The 18,220-nt window shown below is 38.2% G+C and overlaps 1 protein-coding gene and 1 long non-coding RNA gene across 2 annotated transcripts in view; both read right to left on the bottom strand.

Moving 5' to 3' along the window:
* Positions 1–312: 312 nt before the first annotated feature.
* On the bottom strand, positions 313–7,309 carry LOC108895034 (uncharacterized). The gene is made up of 4 exons (XR_001962896.2): positions 7,205–7,309; positions 4,119–4,161; positions 3,252–3,316; positions 313–2,476 (listed from the first exon to the last, which is right to left on the bottom strand). It is a non-coding gene; the product is annotated as an uncharacterized LOC108895034 (long non-coding RNA).
* Positions 7,310–8,130: 821 nt separating this feature from the next.
* pou6f2 (POU class 6 homeobox 2) overlaps positions 8,131–18,220 on the bottom strand; it is a 65,298-nt gene continuing 55,208 nt past the window's right edge. Inside the window, exons 8-9 of the mRNA XM_018693700.2 lie at positions 15,788–15,956; positions 8,131–11,691 (exon numbers count right to left, since the gene is read on the bottom strand). Coding sequence (XP_018549216.1) covers positions 11,184–11,691; positions 15,788–15,956 — 677 coding nt within the window. The 3' untranslated portion in view covers positions 8,131–11,183. The remainder of the gene's footprint in view (positions 11,692–15,787; positions 15,957–18,220) is intronic.

Genomic DNA, 18,220 nt, shown 5'->3' with positions numbered 1-18,220 from the left:
TCCACTGATTTACGCTTATTTTAAAGATAAAATTATAATCATTTAAAAAACTGATTATTTCTTGGCTTTTTTGTCCACATCTTTCATTTAAAATCTCATTTTAATTGTGGATAAATACCATGCATGCCCATTGTAGCAAAAGAAACAGCGCATGTTATTCAGTCTCTTTTTTCTTGCATAAATTCTAAAATGTGTCCAAAGACTTAAGTCCCTTGTAAATGTTGGTAAAAGAAACATAAAATTGATTAATGTCCCTTTCCAGTACCCACTATAATATTAATTTGTACTTTGCTTAACAACACTACCGGTGTTGATGTATGAATGAGAAGCTGTGGCGTGTACTGCCGTCGCCACATTACAGTAATTATAACAATTACAGTATTTGTTTAAATCCTGGAGGGGGCGCTAAAGCCTCACTGTAAAACTGACTGTGGTCCACAAAGACTCACAACCACCAAACATCCACAGGAATCAGAGTTCATCTGTGTTTACATACATCATCACTTTAACACTCATCATCATATTTTTCCTCATAACTCTCTGTAATTAGTTATTAATGTCTCCTCGTGTCTTTTTGTTTCTGTCTCACTGTTTATTTTCAGCATCCTGACAACACATAAAACACACATTATTCTATGTTAGCTTCCAGGTGGTGGCTTTAGATGCAAAGTTTTTAAAATGCTTTTCAATGAAAGAAAAAAAAAAACTCATGATGCCAAGAAAAGAAAAGTTTAAAAGCTTTAAATGAAACATGGAATATACTGTATCACTGCTGTACAGTGAAAACTATGTCATCTCTATACTTTGTGATTTTTAGGTTTCTAGATACATTTAAGGATTGAACATGGTGTCAGACAATTCCACCATGTCTTAAGCTAAAATAAATAAGCACAAATGCATTGAATTATCTTTAAAATTGTAGTGTCTTAAAGCTTAAAACTGGCTTAGTAACTCATTTTATGAAAAGATAACAATCAGGAGACACAACAGTTACTAAAACATCACCACTCTGAAGACACATCCATGTTTTAGACAAAAAATAAAAGCCTTCTCAAATAAATAAATCCAACGTTTCAGTGAGTAAACATGTTTGTGTCAGAAATCATGTTTTGTGTTGTTTCTTTTCTGTGAAACACTTGAGCATTCATACAAATGTTTAGTGCAGCCTGAATGCTCCGGCTGTTCAAATCACTGTCCGGTGCATCTTTACAGCTTCCTGTTTAAGTTTTCAAACAAGAAAATGTCATCCGTCATGACAAACACATTATTCACTCATCAATAATGCATCTCACCTCCCTTCTTCTCACTGTTGAGTAGAGACAGAGGGAGAGGGTAGAAAAAAATCCTTGTTTTATTTTCAGATTTTTCTCTTTCTTCATGCCATGCTTTATGGAAAACACAGGAGAGGCCAGAACGGCGGGCGAATGCATTTCACCTTGGTGGAATGCATTTGCAGCTGCTGGACAACAATGGCCTTGAGAATACCCGGAGGCCACGGTGGAGTTGTCTCTGTTCTGGAAATGGAGTCGGCCCGGAGGCCTCATTCGCGGCAGCCACACCTTCAGTCCCCCTCGCTCAAAGAGTCAAAACAACCAGCCAGGGCAATCACCTGACACATTTCCATCCAATTTCCACTGCAGAATGTGTTCATTTTCAGGCTAATGGCATGTCATTTTGCTGGAGCCTTTGGTCAAGAATTAATCCTGGAATCAAAACAGATTTTCCGGGGAGCAATCTTCCATCAAGTATTGATTTTTTTACACTCACGGAGCCTGTACTCCCTAATTTAACCTGACAGCCAGCAGCACAATGGACTGGGAGCACCTTGGCATCTCACAGAGGGAGCTCTCCTCCTCCTCCTCCCTCTCTCCATGAAGTGAAAGAGAGATTGGGAAGGGAAAAAAACGACTCCCAGATGTATAAAACAAAGAGCATTGCTTACAGAAAACACAGAGATAAAGCTTCCGTCTCTCTGTTTTACCTCTAATTATGTTTTCTAGTGTAGTGCAACTTGGGCAGGTAAGGCTGAGAGGGAAAAGGGGAGAGTGTTCTGGGGCCATCAGCTATCATTATGGGCCTGTTGACATCTCCCTGTCTTTGAGTGATTCTCATCTGTGATTTCCCCTGGCCATTTTCCGCAGATGCACGAAGAGGGGTTTCATCATGGCCCCATAAAAAAAAGCCAAAAGTGTCCGTACAGGCCCTCACTAATAAGAAAGCAAAGATGTGTCCAACCATGTCACTCCTCTGCCATCCATATCTGCTCTCTTGATGCCTTCAGATATGCAATCATTCTCTTTTCTACCCCCCCCGTATGTGCAGTAAGTATACTATACCGTACGCAGAGGTCAGCGGGATGAGAGGATGATGGAGGGCAGGGCCGGTTATTTTCCTCTGGCTCTTAAAGCTGCGATGACCCACGCGCAGGAGAGTTGCACTTTGCCAAAGGGTTTTCCATGCGCTGCTTACAAACTACCTGACAGCAGGGGGAAACTATTTCAGTTTCCACCTGCTGCTTTTAACTCATAATCATGCATCTCAAGCAAAATGTGGTGTGATAGTCATATTTTAGATAAAGTACTACATTTTTGCAACACATTTTAAGGCTCCAAACTGGAGTTATTACTGTACATTAGCAGGGTTGTAGCCATATGTAGCTACAACATTAACCCTTGCATCTCGAGGCACTGCAGAGGTGGAATGTAACTAAGTATATTTACTCCAGTAAGTACCAATCTTCAGAGCAAATACTATTGGTACTTTAAGTACATTCTGCTGATAATACTTGTACATAACTCTACTTTAGTGACATTTACGACACTTTTACCTTTACTTGTGATATGAGTATTTTCATATTACAGTATTTCTACTTTTACTTATTTAATTTGGCTATCAGATTAGAACAGTCTTCACTGTGCAGCTGGATTTGGGGAAACACTGAACCAAAATACAATAAAGAAAATATCAAATTAGACTTGATATAATCAGATATCCAGTATTAAAAGATACAAGAAACAACTTGACCTCCTTCCTTTATGAACTGAGCCGTTCACTGACATCAGTTTTTGACGATGATGATTGTTTTTATCGTGTCCTTGCATTTCTTAGTTTATGTTCACTGCACTAAAAAGACATGCATTCAATGCTGGGTGTGAACTTTTGTTGTCTTTTATCTTAAACATTACAGAAATCTGAAGCATAGATTGTGTTTGTGTGAGTGGCAGGTGGAGAGCAGAGTGAGAAGGTCTAACCTGTCTGGTTGTGATACTTTTGGGAGAGATCCCCTGCACAGAAACACACACTGCAGCTGAAACTGCTGGAAGACAGAGACATCACACACAAAGAGGTGCATTCAAAAACTGAGCTGCTACAAAGTTAAATGGACTAAGGGCCGACGCAATCAGCTGCTCAAGTTAGACAGGTGTCTCTGTAAAGACCTGAGCTATTAACTCCTCTACCTGCAAATACCTCACAGTGTGTCATTGCTAATAATGCTGAAAAAAGGCAGAAAAAACACACAGAAACAACAGTGAAAGCAAAAGGGATCATATGCATGGCCAACCTCGATTGCATGTGAGGATTGGTAATTGCACCCCCAGAGGCATCTGGGTGTGCAGAGCAGCAAAGTGGGAGACGCCTGAGCAGCTCAGGCTTCACAGTCAGTGTACCAACATCTCAACCTTGAGAAGGAAGTGAAAACAAGGAGGCAGAGGGAGCGGCGGGTGAGGGATATACAGACAGTTCATTTACCCAGAACATCAGCCCACCGCGCATTGTCTGAAAGATAAGGAAAGTGAATGCTTCATGCCTGATTGAAAACAAAGGCAGCAATTTAAAACCATCTGCATCCAACACATGCACTCTCTCCTTCCACCTCTCTGTTTCTGTGTCCTGACTGATATTGAAACATAATCCATTTGGAGCGCCGACATGTCATAATATTTCTCTCCGGCCTCCCTCTCTCCCCCATTCAGGACAATTTCAGGTGGCTGCAGGTTGAACAGGAATGTTTTATTTCAACAAGTCAGACAGTTGGCTGAGACCAGAGTCTTCACTTTGATTCTGTTTAGAAAAAAATATCTATAGAGAGAAGGAGGGACACAAAGAAAAGGACTTACTTTAAATCCTTCTTAAGTAGACCATAGCTGCTCCTGTTAGCCTCTGTAGGTTCAGAAAAAAACAGAACAAGATTCAGAGATCAAAACTTGTCTTTACTGAGTGATTGTCTTTACTAGAAACACCATACACCACAAAGGATTGGGTATGAATCCTCAAACAACTGTATACTACTCTCAGATCTCAGCTTCATACTGTAAAGCAAACAAGAAAATGTAGCTTGTCCACTCATCTTTGAACAAACAGAGCTTTCTTATAAACATGGATTTGATTCTGCATTTTAATTCAAACGCGTATGAGTTTCTCACTGTGATACTTGTACTGTCTTATTTGTTTGTCAATCACTGAACACTTTCACTTAGTGCACTTTACAGCTATTTACTGTTTACACTGCAACTATATATGTCTTACTTGTTATTACTTTAGTGCTATTCATCATGTGAAATCAGGTTGTATATTTTCTTCTGTGGTTTTGAGGAGCTTTGACAAGTCTGAAAAAATGACAACAAATTTGTAACAAAAAATGTTCAAAACTGTGAGTTTCAATGGTGTGGGCATTCAGGCAAAACCCAAAGTAATGTCTTCAGTGTTTTGCTTTGTCCAGTATCCAAAGTTATTCAGTTTACTGTTATATAATACAAACAGAAGCAGTAAATCCTGCCACTTAAGAAGCTGGAACCTGACTGTATGAAGCATTTTTACACTATTTTTACTTGAAAAACCATTTGGAAGATTATTCGACCACTAAAATTGTAATAATTATGTTTCTAGGAATGTCAACTGACTAATTGATTAAGTGACTGCTTGTTTGTACTCTGAAGAAATGAATTTAATCTCTGTTTGTTTTTTAAATCTTCTCCATAAGCTGCTAACTTATGAAGTGCAATAATAATCTAAATACTAAAAGAAGGATCTTTCCACTGTTGCTCTTCTTTAAGTTTCTTTTATATCATTATTTTTGCATCCTGCTTATCTGAATTTAGGCTCTAAGGATAAAGGCTGGGCCGATGTTGCACAGACAAACTTAGGGGCGCTGCAAATAAATCTTTATTGACCTGCTGTTTTCAGAAGGTGTAGGTCACACACTGCAGATTTGGAAAATTTTATATTTGGAGCAGAATATTTTTACTTTGAGCTGCTGAAATTCTTTTGACTATTAAAACCATTTCTGGTGAATTTCCTCAAATTTATTCAGGTAAAAGTATCAAGAAGCTTTAGTAGATTTTTAAAGGACTGTGTTCAACTTTAGATTTACATTGTTAAATCAAGGATACGATAAAACTTAAAATTGTGCACAAATAGGAACAAAACTTTTCAATATGACTCATTCTTACCAGATTCACATCCAAGAATGATTGATAAAAGCGCAAACCCTGACATTTACTCCATAATATCTGTTAGGATTCCTTTCATCTGAGCTGTTACTCAACATTCAAAGACACCACTGTGCTGCTGCAGAGGGAGAATGGAAAGCAAACTTTTATCAGTAGCAGAATACAAACAGTTTGAGAAAACAGATATGGGTCAGGAGCTGCATCTGCACAATTACATAGTTAATGGCAACGACAATGAAAATGGTGCGGCTAGAAAACAAAAGAATTTCAAATAACTTGCTTGAGCTGCGTACACCTCACCCATCACCACTCAAAAATACATCCACTGTTTTGAAATGAAGGGCGGAGAGAGAGCTGAAAGGAAGACGAAAAAGCATCTTGAACATCAGTTTTCAGTCTAATGTTAATAATTTATGTTGTCTGTGCTTTTTATTATTATTATTTATTTATTTACTACTTTCTTTTCAGCAGCCTGCCCGTTTTTCAAAGGCATCATGGACAGGGAAGCTGTATCAAACTTTTGAGTTTAGTTTCAAAAGGCTTTCTCCGCGTTTATTTATATATTTCTTCTTCTTTACACTTGTCTTGTTGTTATTTGTTGAGGCAAACACATGAAGCTTTGATGAGAAGCAAACCTGACATGTATTCTTCTCTACTGACCCCAAGGAAATCTAAATAAATAGATAAATATTGTATTTAAGACTCATTTTTGTTGCTTCTTCTCTCATTAAACACATCTTCAAGCTATTTAAATCCAATGATCTATCCACCAACAAAAGGTCAAATGTCAAGTAAGCCCATACCACCGTAAATATGAAGGTTTGTACAGGATGATTTAGCATGCACTTGGACATGACCTCGCAGAGAGAGAGAGTGAGGACAAGTTTGAATTTATCTGACGTTCTCAATAACTGTGTTTATGTGTGTAGACTGAAAAGATGAAAAGAGGAGTCAGTCATGTTTTCAGAATATTTGTATGTTACTGAAACTTTTGAACTCTACAGCAGCCCTTACCTTATATCACACCTTTTTTATGGAGCACAAAATATGAATTCAGTTTTTCATGACTATAAGGCAAATACCTATCTATCCTGATCCACAAAGAAAGATTAATAACACAAGAAACGTTTTCAAGCTGTCCGGCCTAACAGATAGAGATATTCTAATGCCTTACTTGTATTCATACATCTTAGTAGTGCTCTGCCTTTGGACAAACTTTAGGGAAAACACAATCTACCAACTTTTTCACCTTTCTCGTCCATTTGAACTAGTTTGAACTATGAAAATACATTTGAGTATTGCAAGAGCATCTGGTTTACTCCTTGGTTATAGGGATCACATGTATCTAGTGCAGCTAGTGTCTGTTTACTGTTCAACAGTGAATTAATCTGCAATTTACAACATTTACATTTGAGAGATTTCTGAGATGCAGATCATGATTTAAGGTAGCTACTGCCCCATTTAGTTACGTGGAATAACAAACATAACTACCATGAATATAAGCAATAATAAATGCATTAATCTGCGATCAAATACGCTTAAATATGTGATTTATAGGTAGCCAAACTACAGCAAATCGCATGGTTTTCACTCGTCAAAAGCTGAAAGTGAAGTTAGCTTCTACTCTGCTAATGTTGCAAGTCCCAGGCACAAAAGTGAATAAACACGACTCTAAAGTTACTTATAAGCCAACCGAAATGAATTGAAATACATACAATTCTTACATGCTTTGCATGCCCACACATGACACTAACCTGCTGAAATGGGCAAATGAGCAGACATGGTATCGTTAGCCTGTAGCTGCTAATTCCGTAGCAGATTGGAGAGTCAACAAGAGCACGAAGCAGGGTTCAAATCAGCTGCACAACGTCCTGCTGCCACCTACCGACGTGTTTAGGTATAACATCAAAATAATAGTCCACAGAGACCGGATAAAAGTCTCTCAAAACTTAAAATAAATCTGCATCAAGAGCTAGAATACATACAGCTGATATCCCATTAAGTAAATATGCTATTAACAAAACTGTGACCACATCTTGTGTGCATTACACTAAGCCGTTACCGTTAGCAGGAATTTAGCAGCTTAAGCAAAGATGGCAGTTACTGCTATTTTGTTAAGCTAGTTAGCTTTAGCAGGCGGCTAGTTGTTTTTGCTTTATGATTAGATTTAACCACTGCATCATTTGGTTATGTAAATAGAATTACCAAGATTTACGACATTTAAATATGGAATATGTTTAGAGGTATTTTAATCACATTAAATCACATGAATTCCACTAGTGTCAAAAGCTGAGATGGAAGTTATTGCTACTATGCTAGGCTAGTTGGCTATAGCAGGAGTTTCATTTTTTTCACATCATAACTGAATTAAGCTGCTGCCTCCCTGCAAGAAAAATCAAGAATTGCATTTAGTTTTATATTTAGCTAAGACTAGCCACGGCTTTCCACCCAGCTAACATTTGTCTGGCTTTCTTTTTATACCCTCTGCTTTAACTATAGTGATATAGTTGTTCAGGACTCTGTGTCAACTTTACAGTACATGTACATTTGACAGTACAACACAAACGCTAAAAAGTGAAATTCCTCCCATAACTTAAATAGGTATATATAGTTATTCTGTTGGGCCTTCTGGGACAGTTTTTATCTTGAATAAACATTTCACTGAAAAGACGACACAAAATTCATGTCAAACAATTGTTTATTACTAATTATGGTACAAATCAATGTGACAGACTTGAAGCTTTTTTTCCCCCTTTTTTTTAGAAATACACAAAGTGCTGCTTAACTGACCAAACAGATATTGCTCTATAGATTAAGTACAGTTTTCAGTCTATAAAAAAATGAAAACCAACCTCTGCAGGCTCTTCAGCTTTGGTTTCAAGTTCTTCGACTTATTAACAAAACGTCAAACCAGGTTGTCTGTGTTAGTAAAATTTCACAAAAGTATTTAAAGGTGATTAACAAATCATCCTAATTGGGTTAAGAGCAACATTACTGTAATCTCCTTTTCCTCTACATGGGTCTATAGGTCTGTGAAAACTGAGGTGGATGTCACAACGAATGAGAAATAATGCAGTACGTTAATAAAAACAGATGACCAGAGAGTCACATGTGGCTCAGGAAACCACTTCACAAAAATAAAACAATCATGTGTCACATAATAATAAATAAAACACAAGCCTCCCCCTCCACGTTGAAGGTGAACATTGACGACACACAGTGCAGAGTAATAATTAGTTTTTTCTTATGACCTGCTGCTGCTTGTATGGCATTTGTATGATTCTCACAAGAACAGTACTGAGGTAAACCTTGGATGAACTACTGTACATTTCTACTCTTCAATTCTTTTATCTCAGATTTTTAAAGATTGTCAACATCGTGAATCTATTTCTCTGTACAATGTGCATAACTATAGAGCTTTGGTCCAGCATTGAAAAGTTGAGCAAAGGCATAACTCCTTTCTGTGTCTTCTTTTATTTATTTTTTTTGGTTTTGGTTACAGCTTTATTGTTAAGCCTCACAACTGATCCACTGCTGCTTTCTCATATATTTATCTGACATGTAGTAATTCTTGGCCCAAGATTCGCCTGAAGTTAAGTTATTTTTTTTCTCTTGAAAGCAAAATAAAAATGCACAAACATCTGTGGGTGTAAATGTAGTAAAAACATAAGTGAATCTTTTTCATATGTGTGTGTTTTCTTACATCTTTACTGTGTTTGTGTATGTGTGTGTGTTTTCCAGGCAGTGAAGATGAACACAGCAGTGCACAGGGGACTGAAAGGCTGAGATAACCAATGTGACATGGAAGGACAGATATCAAGCAGACACATGATTCTGAATAAATTGCATCAAATTTCACCTCACTTCAAATTAAGCTCACTTGTTCTGAAATGTGACACTTATTCGCAGCATTCACCTCCTTTTTTCCCTCCTTTTCCCATGGGGTTTTTGTAAGAGCCAAATATTTATAGTGATGGTCTGGGAGGTTTATTTTGCCTGGAATATTGACATTTCTGACACGGTAATATAGTCTATAAAATTAAATGTCAAGCACAGAGATGGAGAGTTAATTAATAAAAAATACTGTTGGACTGAAAATTAATTTCTACCCATGCAAATTATAATAAAAAATAACAAGAAATGCATGAGATCTTCAAGAGAATCTGCTGAGATTAACCTTTTTTAAACACTTCATAGGTGGCAAAAAAAACCATTTCCATTAAAAACACTGTTTGTAACGCCTGTAAACCTTCACTTAGCTGAGAGGAATGCAGAATGTAAAGAAAATAACAACAGTTATCTTTGCAGAAAAGCATATTTGAGTTGAGATATTCAGGTTATAAAAACAGCTGAACTGGAATGAGCTCAGTAGATTGGTCAGTGGCAACAGACGGGCTTCAACCACACGATCACTTAATTTTATGGCATAATTAAAGGGTTTACTATGTAAAAATATGTGTTATTTTCAGTGATATTAGCAAAACACAGGTATTTTTGGGGCTGTCTGGTGAAATTTATCTCCGCCAAGTCTGTAAATAATCCTCTTATGTGAGTTTGAGTTTAAACATGCAGAAGCAAATTTGCCCGAGAAAATTCTTCCAACCCATTTTCTATATTGCCACGATAAGAAATTACAGCAGACACTGTTGCAGCTGTTTGACATGACAGTGCTTTTTTTCTTTTTGTTAAACTTGACCCACAGAGTTAAAACACTTTAGAAAAAGGTGAGGGGGGGGGGGGAGAAAGCTGTGTGAACAAGTAAATAAAAAGGTAAAATCTTCCCCAGTCCTTGAGCTGAATGTTAATGTGTTCTTTGGCTATCAGGCTTTGGCAACAGAATGACACAGTAGCTCAAAAACAAAGCTGCAGTAGACTTGACAGACACTGAAACCCCTCCACCTCCTCCTCCTTATCTTCATCATCGTGTGACAGTCCTTACTTTAATCTCCCTCCCTCCATCTGTCCCTCTGAAACAATCTCATGAGATTATTAATAAATACCTGTAAAAGTTGTACAAAGTTACACTGTGACTGAAAATATTTGCAGATGAAACACAAATCAGAGGCAAACAACATTATAATGCAATTGTTTAACAGCAAAGGTAATTTTTTTTTGTCCAAAAGAGAACTTTATAAGTGTGATTTTAATTTGAAGACAGCATTTTTCTTTTTTGTTTTTTTTTTTTTGTTTTAGATATTTACATACAAACAATGAAGAAAAAAGTAAGCGAGACAAAGATAAAATGTATACTCAACCTCACACATATAGCTTAGATTTGCCAGTACAAATGTAAAAATTTAGAGCACATTTACATTACAAAATTATTCTTAGTACTCAGATGCAACAGACTTTGGTAAATAGTGTTTTGATTTGGTATGATCTCTTTACTAAATCCCTCCTCGCGGGAACCAAAATTTGGGCGATAGTCTGGTCTGTAAGGCCAGAATCTAAAACTCTTTGAAACAGCACACCATATGTTTTTACATAATTCTCAGATATTAATCTCTTTTTTCTTGTTTTTGGTTTCGCCAAGGTCATTTACATAACTGTGGTAATCACACTGACAACACATAGTTTTTGTTTGCAAACTCATGACTGTCCATCCAGGTTGACTGGAACATGTTTCAGTTCTCATTTCGAGATGAGTTCATCCACCTTTGTTGTTGTTGTTTTTCATGGCTGCCACTTCTTTTCCACTCCACTTTTTTTTTTTTTTCCTGTCGGAGAGCTCGTTCATTTTGGGAGCTCCTCTAGAGAATCAGTGAGAGGGTCCATGGGTGCAGCCGCGCCGAGTTCGGGCTGTTTCAAACGCTTTATTGTGTTTTTCAAGGCTTGCCTCTTGTTGCAGAACCAGACACGCACCACCTCCCTGTCATAGTTCAGTTTCTCAGCTATTTCCGTCATTTCCTGTCCAGAGGGGTGTGTGTTCTTCTCAAAGTGGCTGTTGAGGATCTCGAGCGCCTGCGGGGTGAAAGAGGTCCTCCGCTTGCGTTTTTTCGAAGGCTCACTGCCGATAAACTCAGTCAGGTTCTGCATGCCGGATCGGTGGCGGGCTTCAGCCTCGGCCATCCAGCGCTCCAGAACGGGCTTAATCTTCTGGGCGCTTTTAGGGGTGATGTCCAACTTCTCAAACCTGGCAGGATATAAAAGGCCAGGGTTCAGTTTGCCTGTCAGACTGCTACCTATAGTGTTCTCTTGGGCTTCCTGTGGTAGGAAAAAGTGGCTTCTCAGGATGGTGTGTCTGGGGAGAATTGAGAAAAAAGAATCTTACTTAGGTGCCCTGCCAGAACAAGGGATAAGCTGCCTGCCTTTTAGTCTCCTCAACCAGAATGCCACAGGGACTGAGACTAGCATCCAGGTACACATCCGAGCCAAACCCCTCTGTGTTCTGCACCTGGAAACACCTCAGCTGCAGCAGCTGGAGGTGACGGTTGCCAGTGGTGTGTTAATTTTCTGGAGGAGGCTGTGGTTCTCTGTCCCAAATTGGCAATAGTGGAGCAAGGAGATATTGCCAATGGCTAAAACCAGGTCCAGTTGAACCAAAAAACATACCAAAAGTCTGACTAAATGTCTTAAATGCTGTACTTTAAAATGAAATCAACAGAAAAACAAAACAGGAATTACTGTCAAATATCCCATTTCTTTCCCTCAGGTAATAAAACAAAAAAATATTCCACTAATGCATGCAGTTGAATATGGCACCATCATTTATTTACAAAAGAGCTTAAATTATTAATCAAAATGTACATTTAATACATTTTTCAAACTTTCTTTCATCCTCTAACAACCTCTCATTTTATATTTAATAAGAATACATTTGCACACTCTAATCCTGAAAGTTCCTGCAACTTTACGGCTGCGTGACACATAATTCTGACTTCACAAAGACTCTGCGTTTTAGCGAGTCACAGTAAGACTGGAGAATGAGGCTCTCTCTAAAAACACTGCTGGTTGGCAGCTCAGTGACTCTGCCAGGTGCTTCTGCCTGTGATATGAAGAGGGACTGTGTATGGCAGGTGAATTAGACATGATGAAGGTGATGGCAGGTTATGAAAGGACATCTCTCACACCTGTGATGATTGTACTGTTTGGGGAAAGGAGAGCACCTCACCCGAAAGAACAAAGATTAATTTAGGTTTTTACAGCAAGATACAATAAAGTTTAAATGGTTTTGTAAGAAATTAAGCTTTGGATTCAAGCTGAAGTTGACTCAAATAATTTATTTTAGTTTACATAACATAAACTCACATTAAAAAAAGTCAGCAGCAGTTACTTAAACATCTCTGTTACTTCGACATCTGGGCTGTCTAGATGTTACAGAGTGTAAAATGGTGCCCTGTTAACACAGCCATGTGAAACATAAATTAACGGATTATTAAACTAACTGTTCAGTATGTTTCTAGATGTTTTATTGGTTTATTCTGAAAAATAACACTGAAAATCATATTTATTGAGCCTTTACACACATCATTTTATATCTTCTCTTATCTTAGAACAGCTGATCTTTAAGATCTGACTTCCAGATTTAGTCACTAAACTGTGATGTGTTTCTGGTACAAACAGGAGTGTGACGTGTGTGGATGCTTTTAGCGAAATGAGTCCTGAATTGACAGCTCTGATGGAAAGACAAGCAGAGAGCGAAGGAGGAGAAGCTCTGCTCTCTGTGGAACAAACAATGCACACAAGACATTTTTAATGGCGAGGTGAGCAGCTGCAGACAACAGCAGTGAGGACGAGATGTCCATGCATGCATGAACTTCCTCTGTTTCTACACCTCGTTGGTGCATTCCTGCTTGTCAACAGGCGGTATTATTTATAACCCCATCCTCCTCCTAAACAGAGGAAAGAGGAGAGCTCCATACTGCGGGGAATACATTAGTAAATATGAAGAGTCACCAGAGACAGGACATTTCATGGATCAACAGGAACTGCAGATACTAAAATGAGTTGAGAGCTTCTCAGCTGGGGTATGCACTCCCTCCTCTAGTGCATCAGCACGAGGGAGAAATGGCCCTGAATGCACCTCCAGCCTTTGTGGCTCTTCTTAAAAGTACCTTAGGAGCTGTGCTTCGATGTGCTGTATGTTTAGGCCTGAGTTACAGTTTGCCTGAGGGTTTACAGTCGTGAACATGAGTCTTAAGCGATTCAGAGAGAAATATCTCAGAGGTATGTACTTAAGATGATGCTAGATGATAGTGACCTAAGATCTACATCTAGATAAATGATCAGTCACCTAAACATATGGTATTTTTATTTTCATGCTCATGTTTTGACTGTCTTTTTAATCAGCCTTAATCCAGTCCATTGTAAAGTTGAAACGTCTGTGCACCAGTTTGAAACTGTTTTGTGTATATTATGTGCTATATGAATTTATTTGCCTTTCTTTATTAACAATAATGTAACAATAAGTATAATTAATCACACATCTGTGGTTTTAAAAAAAAAAGTACTAATACCTGCAACAATACTGAAAAAATTAGAACAATAACCTGCTTTTGCAATATAAGTACATTTGAAATTGTAAGACATTTATAATGAGTTGGTTTATTGTTCAGCAGGGCTACAGATGAAAAATGGCTACCTTTATGTTTTTATAAGCTGTGTGTGTTCCTGGTTGATTATTTTGATAAAATTCTGGTCGTGTTTATTGACGCTAGGTCAAATGTGTCTACTTAGAGATTAAACTAATGATCAATCTCAGAGTTTATAATGGTGTACTGAATTCTAAGCAGTGTGAATCACTAATTAACGTGAGTTATTAATGTTTTCTATCTTAAATCATGTAATTAAAATGATAAATGGGACAATCATTCTTTAATTTTAATCAAATTATTTCCTTCTGAATATTTTTCTATTCAGATAAGGTATTTAAAAAAAGAAGCCAAAATCGAGCCAAAAGAGGACAGACTGGCACATCATTGGTTTGATGATTCCTGCATGTAATGCCCATGCCTGTTTAGATAAACTAATAAAGTGCCTGGAAACATACTGAGCAATGAAAGGAGACAAGATGGAAGCATCTGTCAGTGTCTGTTCACTGTCTGGGTTCAGAGCTGGAGCCCCTGAGCTACCGTGACATCCCGTTTCTCCTCAAACTTCATGTCTGTGTTGATGTTAACTAAACTAAAGCATGTGAAGTTTGCCCCTCTACTTAAAACATCAGGATGTCATGTCCAATGTCATACAAACAAAAAAATCGTCTTAACGGCATGAATAACAGCCCACAGAGTGTTTATTTTTTGAAGCTAATGGCTTTTAATGTATATTATAAATATTTGAATTATACCTGGCTGTAAATATTTCATGTGTGATTTTAAGACTTTAAACATTAGTTGGAGACGGCGGCTGGGCCTCATAAGAACCCTGGCCCCTGTACTGTTTCACATTTTGTCGGCCGTTTGATGTTGATGTGATGAAATTTTTAAAAGTGCGTGGCAGCGCTGTGTCACATAAACAGTACCGGTCATCAGCAGAGCACACGCATTGCAGAGGGACATTAAAATTAATACAGGAATTTTACTGAAAACAGACAGGGGAATGCTCTATGCAAACAGACTAGAATCGTGTGAAGTTCTGTGTGTTTTAGGCAAAGAAAAGTGTCTTTTAATCTGATTTTAGAAGATAAATTTAACATTAACTGGAATTAGTTCACTCTTAAGTTAATTTTACACCACAAATAGTTTTTTAAATATTGAGTAGAAATAATTACACAATTTATTTCTCTTAAAAAATTAATATTTGGACAAGATGTACTCCATTTATTCTGCCTTGAATGGGAATGTGGCTCATTTGGCATCTTCATGTAAAATGTTAGTCAAGTGGAACAACAGGAGGGATGAAACACTGATTGTCTGATTGTATCATGAATATATAATGCACCATTTACGACTAAACTGTCCTCATGGCAGTGCAAAAAAAGGCAATCTTATTAACAGATCATTGCTGTCGAGCTCTCTCATGTTCAGGCGGAGTGAGAGGCAACAGGCCTTAGTAATTATTAAATGCTTTAAGTGCTTCGCGTAATACTTGTGTATGTATTTTGCATAAGTAACACGGGGCTGTCATGTCAGCGGGTGAGAAAGAAGGGAGAGGAAGAGGGGTAAGTACAGACATGAGAGCTTTCGTTTGTCAGGGTGGTGATAGTCAATTATGTATTTTAATATCTTAATAATGTCTGTTAAAACATGGAATGAAAAATAGATGGCAGTTATGAGCATCAGACGACTCACTGAGGCTGCACCACTTCATCTGCTTCAAGTTGACACAATCGGGACATACTGATTAGAAATACTGAAACATTTATTGTTATATTTTTTTCCTTCTTTGTTTGTCCTTACCTGCAGATGGCAGACTGACTGTACGCCGGCCCTTCGGCGGCGCTGAGCGCCTGGCCCACCTGAGTCTGTGTCAGGCCCAGGGACAGCCGGCGGATCTTGAATGCTTTGGCAAATTCACGAATCTCCTCCAGGTTGACCCCGTCCACCTCGCTGGGGGCGGTCTGCGGGTCTACAATACAACAAACACATCTCATTTTATTAGCCCTCTGCTCCTCCGTCGCTTACCTCATTTTCCAGAGTGAATGAAGCAAACATTCAGCCATATGCGATCATGCTCGTCTCTAAACAACTTTTAAAAAATAGTCCTGGTCTGGGTCAGAACTTATTATTTGTCTTTGCCCTTGTGCTGTAAACTACATGTGTCTGAGAGATGTTTTGGAGAATAAATTCATCTGAGGTGTGAATACAGGCATGTCATGGCTCTGACTTGCCAGTGTAAATCTTAAATCTCACATACAAAAGCATATGGATAAAACCACATGACACAGAGCTTGTTAATTCAATGGACAGAGAGATCTGGAGCAGACAGTTACTGTAGTTCTATAGTTTTCTGTATGAATAGACATATATTTTGAAGCTAGCTTTCTCAGATAAACATTAAAGAATGTATAAAGACATTATTTCATCCATCTGACCTTTGGTGAATACAGTTCAGGGCTTCAAGAAGCAGTGAGACTCATACACAAACAATACTCAGCTCCAGTCTAACTGAAACACTCTTTATACAAAGAAATGCTGTTTGTGAATCTCCGCATTTGAGCAGATCTGAAAAACTTCTCCGAAGCATTTTGAAGAATTTCCCTGCTAATAAAAAGTGATTTCACATTGTACATCAATGTCAGGTGCCCTGGCATCCTGCTTACTAAAGCAAAGTTTGTGCCTCTGAATTATTCATCTTGGTCATTATCAATGAATTATTAAAGGAATCCTCCAAGCGTATTTAAGCAAAAATCTATGGGGCTGCCATCTCGTTGTGCCTCATAAGTGACGTGTAGCGTACACAGCGCGCTCCAGACGTGTGAACACTTGGAAGATGAGGGACTGGAGACTCTGAGCCGACTGAAATGGGAGGGATGAGCACTCACAGCTTCAGGTCCCATCATCTCCACATTGATGAGCATCTCTTCATCATTCCCAGCGGAGGCTATTTACTTAGCGGTTTGAAAGACTAATGGCCGTCTGGAGCTGCAGTTCTCAACTGGTGGAGCCTCTGGATCCATATTTTTCTTCAGACATTAAGTCACAACATGATTTAAGATTTAAACCTCTTCTAATTTATCTTGCAATAATGAATGGTGGAGTAAAGCTTTAACAAAACAAACAGAACAGTACATAAAAGGTTTTAAAAGCCAATTTTAAAAACACTGAACCAATGGAGACAATCAATTTACAGGCCTCCAAAAGCTGCTTCTCTTCACAGCAACAATACACTAATAAGCTTAATAATTACACCAGGACAATACCAAGTTAAACACTCACTTTTGTTTGCTGGAGAGGAAAATTATTTTAAAAAAAGTTCTCCTAATAAATTACAGGCTAGACTCATATTATTATGTGCAAGTGCTCAGTGGCACACAATGCAGTCAAGTTTTTGTATTTTGTCTGTCTTAAACTTAAGGTGGACAACTATTTGTTTTTCTTTTTGAGTCCACCTGAACTTCACTAAATGATGAAGAAATCTGCAGTTGAGATCCACCAGTTGAGAACCAGGAGTCTAAAAGTTAGAAATCTGGATTCAAATGCTGCTGACTTGTCAACAAACACGGGCAAGAAAAGCATGATTTAATTTTAAAATCACTTTCTGCGTGGAAGATTTACTAGCTGCTGCTGCTTCTCGCAGGTTTTTAACAGTAGCTAGCAGGAAGAAGCAGAGATACGTCAATTTTCCAGCCCATAAGTTTACTGTTCTGTTTCACTCTCACTGTTCTCATGGTGCCATTTCAGAGAAAAAAACACTAAAAACCCACTGTAAACTACCAGTACTGTTCGGCATCAACCAGCAGACACACACAGTTAGAGGCCAGCTGGTGAACACAGTGGAGCATATAGTCGCTGAAGAACCAGATATTTCCCTCAGGAGTTGGTCGAGACCAAAAACAGAGCTAAAAGAGAGTGAATATTGGGCTTCCATTCAGAAACACATCTCCAAATGAATGATAATGTTGCTCTGTAACTGCTGGATGCTAACAAGTCCACCATATCAACTTAAAGGTGATGATATGTCAGTATGTCTGCTTGTTTCTATTGCTCCTAAATGACCAAAAATGGTCACGTAAGACAGATTACATTTGCACCTGACTGAAATGAGAGCAAGACCACCGACATGATCTGATCACAGTGTGTCCTGCATGCATTACACCTGCATTAATGCATGTTTTTCCTATTCAGATCTGCCATCCAGATAGAGATGGCATGTAATTACCAGGTGTAAAT

The sequence above is a fragment of the Lates calcarifer genome, linkage group LG24 (assembly GCF_001640805.2).
Source record: "Lates calcarifer isolate ASB-BC8 linkage group LG24, TLL_Latcal_v3, whole genome shotgun sequence".
Lineage (NCBI taxonomy): Eukaryota > Metazoa > Chordata > Actinopteri > Centropomidae > Lates > Lates calcarifer.
The sequence above is the reverse complement of the archived record's forward strand: the minus strand, read 5'-3'. Positions and strand labels throughout refer to the sequence as shown.